The sequence below is a fragment of the Opisthocomus hoazin genome, chromosome 5 (genome assembly GCF_030867145.1).
Source record: "Opisthocomus hoazin isolate bOpiHoa1 chromosome 5, bOpiHoa1.hap1, whole genome shotgun sequence".
In the NCBI taxonomy this organism is placed as follows: Eukaryota; Metazoa; Chordata; class Aves; order Opisthocomiformes; family Opisthocomidae; genus Opisthocomus; species Opisthocomus hoazin.
Genome location: NC_134418.1, coordinates 59,741,153 through 59,749,694, shown reverse-complemented (window position 1 = coordinate 59,749,694; position 8,542 = coordinate 59,741,153). Strand labels below are relative to the sequence as shown.

General features: G+C 51.4%; 1 protein-coding gene across 1 annotated transcript; it reads right to left on the bottom strand.

The window, feature by feature from the left end:
* Nucleotides 1–1,897: 1,897 nt before the first annotated feature.
* Nucleotides 1,898–8,109, bottom strand: LOC104331643 (alcohol dehydrogenase 1). The gene is made up of 9 exons (XM_009936978.2): nucleotides 7,637–8,109; nucleotides 7,244–7,345; nucleotides 6,894–7,035; nucleotides 6,503–6,590; nucleotides 6,168–6,387; nucleotides 5,788–6,048; nucleotides 5,338–5,473; nucleotides 3,372–3,510; nucleotides 1,898–2,150 (listed from the first exon to the last, which is right to left on the bottom strand). The coding sequence occupies exons 1-9, from the start codon at nucleotides 7,652–7,654 to the stop codon at nucleotides 2,126–2,128; spliced, it is 1,131 nt and encodes a 376-aa protein (XP_009935280.2). The 5' UTR covers nucleotides 7,655–8,109; the 3' UTR covers nucleotides 1,898–2,125.
* Nucleotides 8,110–8,542: the final 433 nt, after the last annotated feature.

The window sequence follows — 8,542 nt, the reverse complement described above, 5'->3', positions numbered from 1 at the left end:
CAGTTTCTGCTATAGAGCTGATAGCCTACAACATGGTTGTAAAAAGGTCTTTAAAATGTGTAATATTATTTTTCCTTAAAGCATCCACGTGATGCTCTCCTCCATCAAACTTGCAAACCCAGAACTGATGTGAAGACAACATAGAGTTCAGAACTGCTGACTGCACTGCTTGCAACCGTGAAGCGCCACGGGCAGCTGGCATCTCTGTAAAACATTTGAAGTGTATGCAAATATGAGGGGAGCTGATACTGAGATCTTGTTGCTGTGCAGCTTTGTGTATACCTTAAGAAAGCAGGATTTTTTTTTATTATGCAATTAATAGAGGGAAAATAAAATCAAACTTGCATGTCAGTAGGCGTGGATTTAATGGTTAACTTTTTAATGACAGATACTGTGTATCTGTGCTCAACAGTATTTCATATCCTGACTTGCTATATGTGTTCACGTATCAGACAGGATTTAATAACTGATCTGTTAGGTCGGATATTTTTACAGATAGGCACGGACCTCAATGTCTTTGTCTTGGGTAGTCAGTGTTCTGACCCTCTTTTTGTATTATGGTCAGTTCCTGTCTGTATCAAAGTGGTGGAAAAATCGAAGAATAATTGGCAGAAATCACTTTGTGGAATAGACTAAATGCACTTACAAGGGCTAAGTACAAATCTTATCTTTTCCCTTGCATGCAGTAGTTCAAACCCTTCAATAATTTTTAACTAAAAGACAAAGGCAGATATGAATGCCTTTATTAATACCTCAGTGTTAAATTTTTGTCTTCAGTGTAACTGGGCACTAGTTTCAGAGACAATCTTTGCAGGTCTACTATGAAGAACAAACTAGATTATATCCTAGCAGGTATGGCTTTGCAAATTCACTATTCTTGAAGGTACCCTGTTGTTTTAATTTCCGTTAGGACAAAAATATTGCATACCTCATACAAAATGGAAGGGGGAGGAGGCCAATGAGGTAAGAAATGTGAGAGTTAGATCCACCATTATGTATTATACATTGAAGAGCTGTAACAAAAATATTGATAAAGGTGTATTAAACATGTGCAATTGATTCTGTTCACCCTAGTGAAAGAGAATGGCTGAGGAAACAAACTGTCTTAAAACAGAGAATGGGAGTCTTACAGCAATTGCTAATTTTGACTTTATGCTAGCGTAGAATACTAGAATATCTGAAGTTGGAAGAGACACGTAAGGATCATATCCTTGCATTTCCTTTTGTGCATGGAACAAATTTAGTTGCCAGACTGGTTGTGATCGTGGTAGTTCCTACAGAATTGCTCTCCTGCAATGTAAGGAGGAATTTTACTTTTTACTTTCTGAAAGTCTAGCTATAGTACCTCTAGCACCCTCATTTACATATCGTGGGACATCAATGCACTTATAATTTCTCTTCCTGATTTCAATCTGTAAATTTCTCTGAGGCTGTTATCAAGAACAAAACTAGATCAGGGGAAAAGCCACCAGACTGAGGTCAGCAGGCCAGAGGCTCCAAAGAGGACAAATGTGAATTGAAGAAGGGAAAATTAGGAGAGAATAGGACAAAGCAATGTGATAAGAGAGCTTTGTGTTTATATGAAAGTTGCTGGAGTGACAGGTTTTACCCGAGGATAACCTCATGTAGCAAAACAGATTGTGGTCCTGTGCGTGAGCCCAGAGCAGAGCAGCAGCAGCTGTCATTTCCCTGCCATGCTTTGGTTGAGGGTGCAGCATTCACCCACCTGAGATGGGTGCAGAGGCGTGTGGGCATCAGCGGGTAAGGTGGGAGGCAGCAGCAGTGGAGGGGGCAAAGGCTCACTGCTGAGACAAGGGGGTGATGGAAGGACCTGTGGTACGAGGAAGAGCTCCTGCTGCCCCGGGGGACCCCTATTGATTGCATGCACAGCATGGAATGAGTTTGACCAAAACTCTTTATTGATGCAAGCGTTTTCTTGGGAGAGGCGTCCTGCCGGGTCTCAGCCAGGCATGGGAGCCAGTGCTGGCAGCGGCCCCAGCCTGAGTGAGTTCCTCGTTCTTGTCTCCTTGCGCACCACAACGTGAGGTGCTGGGTGAGAAGGGCCCGTGCCAGGAGAGTGTCTGCTGTGCTGGTCCCTCCGCTCAGCCTCCCATGGCTGTGTCCTTCAAAAGAGCAGGACACTGCGAATGCTGACAAGTGGAAAGGAAGGGAGGCGTTAGAGGTGCTGCGGCTGGGGGTGTTCGGGAGCAGGCAGCGGGGCAGGCAGGTGTGCCCGAGGACTGGCCGCCTCCTTTCTCATCCAGCCTCTCCCTAACTCAGCTCTGTGAGACGTGCAGCAATGGGGCCGCCTTCAAAACCCTGCTGAAGGGAAGCCCTCAGTAGCCAAGGCACCTTGTCCCTCCCCAGAGCTCCTGTGCTGCTGGTGTGAGATACGATCTTCCCGGGATGCCATTCAGAGGGAAGCGTGCTCAGTGGGTTGCGGGAGGTGATTTGCCACCTCTGCTCCGCTCTAGTGAGACCCCACCTGGAGTCCTGCGTCCAGCTCTGGAGCCCTCAGCACAGGAAAGGCATGGACCTGTTGGAGTGGGTCCAGAGGAGGGCCACAAAGATGGTCAGAGGGATGGAGCACCTCTCCTGTGAGGAAAGGCTGAGAGAGTTCGGGCTGTTCAGGCTGCAGAAGAGAAGGCTGCAGGGAGCCTTTCCGTACTTAAAGGGGGCTTATAAGAAAGATGGGGACAAACTTTTTAGCAAGGCCTGTTGCGATAGGACAGGTGATAATGGTTTTAAACTGAAAGAGGGTAGATTTAGACTGCATAAAAGGAGGAATTTTTTTACAATGAGGGTGGTGAAACACTGGCATAGGTTTCCCAGAGAGGTTGTCAGTGCCCCATCCCTGGAAACATTCAAGGCCAGGTTGGAAGGGGCTCTGAGCAGCCTGATCTAGTTGAAGATGTCCCTGCTCATTGCAGGGGGGTTGGACTAGATGACCTTTAAAGATCCTTTCCAACCCAAACTTTTCTATGATTCTATGATTCCTTTGGCTTTTATGCTGAAGTGACCAAGGATGCCCCTTACTCCTCGTTCTCCCTCGACTGTCCTGTGCTTTCAAACAGTGCCATGAGATGTGGTGTCTGAGGGCCTGTGCTGGCCTCAGTGCAGTGCCGGTGCGGCGGGATCTCTGCTAAGCGGAACCTTGAGCAGGAGGGTTCCCTGTGCTGAGCATCGGCTCTTCCCTCTGAGCTATGGCAGATCCTCTCGGCACATGGCTCTGGGCCCTGCTTCCTCACAAGGCTCGGATGCTTTTTGCAACGGCGGTATTGCATGCTCTGCCTGCCAGGGTGTGGGGACTGTTGGAATTTTAGGTGGAGATGGCATTTGCTGTACCTTGCTCCTGCTGGTCAGGGTCTCACCTTTTTCCTGCACGTAACAACTCAAATCCCTCGTTCACTTTAGCAATGGGCAGCGTGTGTGTGATCAGCAAGTCTGAGTTGAATTTCTTCTCCAAATAGCTGGAAACTAGTTTGGGGATACAATCTTTCGCCTTCCAACCTAGAAACAGGAGAAAGCACCTGCAGTGAATAATCAGAGAAATGCTGTGTTGATAAGGTCGTGTTTGTAGAGTTTGCTGGTGTCCAATTGTAGCGAGTCTCCTCTGAGCCAAATGTTAGAGCCAGCCAGGGTCTTGTCCCCTCTACCAGGCCGTGCTGATCCATAAAATATACTTGAGGCTGTGCCCTTTAAAGCGCAGTAGCTACTTCTTGGAATGCATCAAAATTAATACGAGGAGGCTAACAAATGTGAGAGGGTCCCTTCTTTGAGCTGGGAGTATAGCTGGAGGGAGTGAGAAGATCCTTGAGGTGCACCAGCCCCTCCTCTGGCACACGCCAGTGAAATGCAAGTGGAGATCAGTTGCTGGGGCTCGAGGGGAGTGTGTATGAGTGGCCACACCTGAAGGTCCAGGTAGCATCTACGTGTGTGACCGAGGGGCGGCAATGAGAGAAAGTGAGAGCATGGGAGAGGGAAGAAGAGTCTTGTAGTGGAAGGAGAGAGCAAGGTGCAACAGGAAGGGGTTAGTGGGGCAACAAGGGCTTGCTTTCATGGGACATTTATGATCTTCCTGCAGATAATGTAGGGTCAGGACTGAGTGACCCGTACCGGTGCCATTATCTTGTGAGAAACTTTCCTCTCCTTGGAAGGAGAGTGGCTTTGTCCTTGTTTTAGTCTCTGGTTAGCATAGACAGGGGTGTGTGTCGAACTGTATGAAACAGTTACAGGTTTGTTAGCATGTATTAGGCCTATCTGTACAGTGGAAATGCAGCGCTTGTCTTTAACTGTGGTTTTTTTTTCTGGAAAGCCCTCTCAAAGAGGCTTCCTGGGACACTGCCAAGCTTGAAATACTCTTGGTGACTGAGAGGTTAGAGAGTAACAACTACAAGGGAAAGTATCTTTTGTCCTCCAACTCAGGCAGGAAAACTCTTTGCCAAGGGGAGAGTTACTCATACGCACTGACGGGTACCTCTTCCACAGATACACTAGAGAGAAGCGACGTAGAGAAGGCTGAGGTACTCAACAGTTTTTTTGCCTCATTTTTCAATGGTAATCTCTCTTCCCACATCTCTCAAGTGGGAAGGGACTGTGTGACATAGACAGAGGGATCAACCGGATCCTCGGCAAGTTGGCAGGTGACACCAAGCTGAGTGGTGCAGTTGAGGGAAGGGCTGCCACCCAGAGGGACCTTGGCAGGCTTGAGGAGTGGGCCTGTGCGAACCTCCTGAAGTTGAACAAGGCCATGTGCAAGGTCCTGCACCTGGGTTGGGGCAATCCCCAGTATCAGCATAGAGTGGAGGATGAATGGATTGAGAGCAGCCCTGCAGAGAAGGAATTGGGGGTGCTGGTGAATGAAAAACTGGATGTGAGACGGCAATGCGCACTTGCAGCCCTGAAAGCCAATTGTGTCTTGGGCTGCAGAAAAAGAAGCATGGCCAGGAGGTCGAAGGAGGTGATTCTCCCTTTCTCCTCCAGTCTTTTGAGACCCTAACTGGAGAGTGCTATGTCCAGCTCTGGGGGCCCTCAACGCAAGAAAGACATGGACCTCTTAGAGTGGGTCCAGAGGATGGCCATGAAAATGATCAAAGGGCTGGCAGATCTCCCATGAAGAAAGGCTGAGAGAGTTGAGATTGTTCAGCCTGGAGAAGAGAAGGCTCTGGGGGGAGCAACCTGTTCTAGTGCAAGATGTCCCTGCACACAGCAGAAGGGTTTGCCGAGATGGTCTTCAAAGATCTCTTCCAATCCAAACAATTATGTGATTCTATGATTTGGAAACTGCCATGAAAGGAAAAGGCTAAAATGTGTCAAATGTTTCCTTGAGTTCCATACCTCCGAGCACAGTCCCCTTCCACGTACGCCCAGACAGCAGAAGCAGAGGATCGAAGGAAATCACTGAACCAGAAGGCACTAGCCCAACCATCACGCAGACACCAGTGTTCATGTTGCAGGAGGCCAGGGCAGCAGTCTGATGGGACAGGAAGGTGAATTAGAGAGCGCAGCAGTGACTTTGTCAGAAAAGCGTTCTTTCTGTGCAGTCGTCTGCCCCTCCCTGGTAATCTGAAAACACCTACTCCCTTCGGCAGCAGACATGGCGAGCCCAGTACCCATTTTAAGACTGGTACCTCATTTTCTCCCAAAGCCAGTAGACTGCCGTTCTGAGCAAATCTGTGCCCGGCAGTGCAGGCAGGGGGCAAGGAGCTGCCCGCCGGGGTGAATTCCAACCTGATGGGAGCCTGAGAATGAGCTGGGAGGGAGGACACATGCTGAAATGCCACCTACCATGGTATCTGCGTGCCCGATGACCTCAAAGGAGTAGTCCACACCATGGCCGGTCATGTCAGTGAGCACATCCTGGATGGGCTTCTTGAAATCTTTAGGGTTGACACAGTCGGTGGCTCCCAGCTCCTTGGCCTTGGCAAACTTGTCCTTGTTGATATCAACGGCAATGATGCGGGAAGCTCCAGCCGCCTTGCAGCCTATGACGGTAGAGAGGCCGACTCCTCCGAGGCCGAAGACGGCGCAGGTGGAGCCTGGTTTCACCTGCACAACATGGGGCCCTGTGAGTCTCCAGTGTGAGGAGGAGGTTTCTGTTGCACAGGGCTGGTGAGGGTGCAGGGGCGGCTGTGGGGTGCCCGTGCTCGACACGCCTGAATACCAACCTTGGCGGCGTTGATGGCAGCCCCATAGCCTGTGGAAAACCCACAGCCAAGCAAGCAGACTTTGTCCAGAGGTGCAGCAGCATCTATCTTGGCAACGGCGTACTCCGGGACAACGGTGTATTCTGCAAAGGTGCTGATCCACATGAAGTGGTGGATCTGCTTCCCTTTGCAAGTGAACCGGCTGGTCTTGTCAGGCAGCAGGTTTTGTGGTTCAGAGAGGCTGTTGGGAGGCACAAGCATTTGTTTTTCACCAAGTAAAGCACCCGTGGTGGTGTCAGAATTGTTGAGAGACAGCCGACCCCATTTAGGTGTAGGGGAAGGAGAAGCAAACTCACTGGCACTTCTGGCAGTAGTTGGATTCGGGATTCCGGCAGAAGCTGCATTCCCCACAGTGTGGGATGCAAAGGGGGATGACTTTGTCTCCTGCAACAAACCAGATCCTGGTTAGGTGCCTCTCGCTCAGCAGGCCCTGAGGGTGCTGCCTGTTGGAGCACCTCTGCTGAGCTTTCTGATGGCAGCATCCTACCACGAACCTTCTGCTTTGCCTGTCAGGGGGAACAGCTCATGTGCGTGGGGAATAGACCAGGGAGAGTATGGGACAGTCCAGTGCAAGGAGTGTGAGCCACTGGCGCAGGAGCAGGGGGCAATTTCTGGGCTCCAGGCAGCCTCAGCCGCTTTGAGAGCTGACTCCCGGCGCACGTGTGTGTGTGTGCGTGTGTGTGTTACCTGCTTTCACAGAGGTCACTCCCTCTCCAACACTTTCCACAATCCCAGCTCCTTCATGGCCTAGGATAACCGGGAAATCCACGTTTGGAAAGCCGCCTTCCAAAACGCAGTCATCTGTGTGACAGATGCCTGTGGCCACCATCTGTTTGGAGAGGAAAGAGCAGATGATGAGCTTGAGCAATGGTCTGGCCTCTGTTTGACCCAGTTTGTGGAAGGACTTTTCACAGGACAGTTCTGGACAATTCAGGCCTATGAGTTGACACAGGTCCCTGACAGGTATATTCAAGGCATAACCACAAGAAGAGCAATACCCACAGGGCAGAAAAAAAATAATCGTGACGTGTTTTTACCTTGATACGGACTTCACCTGCCTTTGGAGGTGCAACCTCCACCTCCTCAAGAGAGAGCGGTTTGCCCACGGCCCAGGCAACAGCAGCTCTGCATCTGATAACCTGGAGGCGACAGAGAGGGTGTTTTTCAGAGCCGTATGACTCAGTGTTTTCATTCCTGAGCTGGTGGGCAGGAGAGGAGAGGAGAGGAGTGCACTGCCTAACGCACGCATGGACATGTGCGGTTGTGTGGAAGCAGACGCTCCTGTAATGCAGAGGGGTCTGCGTGGGTTAGGGGAGTAAGGTCAGGGAAAGAGGGCACACAGCAGAGGGGCGCAGGCTGGGCCACTTGCAGAAGATTTCCCCAAGAGCAGGGTACCTGGGAAGGGAAGGGGGGAAACGGGTTGTCCTTACTTTCCCGGACGTGGCCATGTGGTCTCAGTGGAGCCGTTGCCGTCGCTGCAGCAGGCTGTAGGGAAGCGGCTGCCCGTCTGGCCAAAGCCCTGTGTTGGGGAATGGCAGAGCCGTGGGGCTGGAGCACTCGTGGGCAGGGGAGGCCGGGAGCGTGGAGGGCGTCCTGGCGTGGGACTGTCGCCGGAGAGCCGGGAGCGGTGGCTGATCGGTGTCCGATGGCGGGTGCTGAGGAGCTGAGGAGCTGCAGAGCGGCAGGGAGATGCCAACGCGCAGCAGTCGCTCTCCACGGGGAGCGGGGAGTGGGCAGAAATCCTTCGGGGAGGCTTTTATCTGTGGCCCTGCCTTCGGTTATGCCCTGCCCTCCCTGCCTGAAAGGCACAGAGAGCTCAGCGAGACTTCTCTGCTCCGGTTGCTTCCAGCAGGTGTGGAGGGAGGAGATTCGCGGGACCACTGGGGCTTCCTCGGGGACCCCTGGTTGCCAAGAGGTAGTGTTCGACCCAGCAGCAGTTCAACCCAATGTGTCTGCGAAAAGATTAAACATTAAAAAAGGAAAAAAAGCCAGTGAAAACGTGGCATGGTGAATAAACACACATGTCCTTTTGGAGTCAGGCTTTACTGTCTGTGGTACTGCAGCGATTTTCCCCTGGTTAGTAAGGGCAGAGAGTGTCAGCAAGGGGGGGCTTTTCCAAGGACACATTTGTTTCACTCGTGTGTAACCAGGTTTGCGAGGCGAGTTCGCTCTCCAGGGCTCTCCTGGTTCCCACAGAGCTGTTTTCTGCTGAGGCATCGGGCAAAGCAGTTTAGAGGAGAGTGGGTGAGTGGGACCTTGCTGGAGGCCCAGGCTAAGGTGAGCACCCCGTGTGTGACGTGACCCCCCACGGTTATGTGTGCCGACACTGCCTGGAG

What these genes read in the sequence shown, in the direction of transcription:
- LOC104331643 (XM_009936978.2), bottom strand. An exon ending in AACTACTGCCAGAAGTGCCA is followed by an intron (nt 6,388 to 6,502) that starts GTGAGTTTGCTT and finishes GCCTCCCAACAG; the next exon opens with CCTCTCTGAACCACAAAACC. An exon ending in GAAGGGGACTGTGCTCGGAG is followed by an intron (nt 3,511 to 5,337) that starts GTATGGAACTCA and finishes TCCTGTTTCTAG; the next exon opens with GTTGGAAGGCGAAAGATTGT.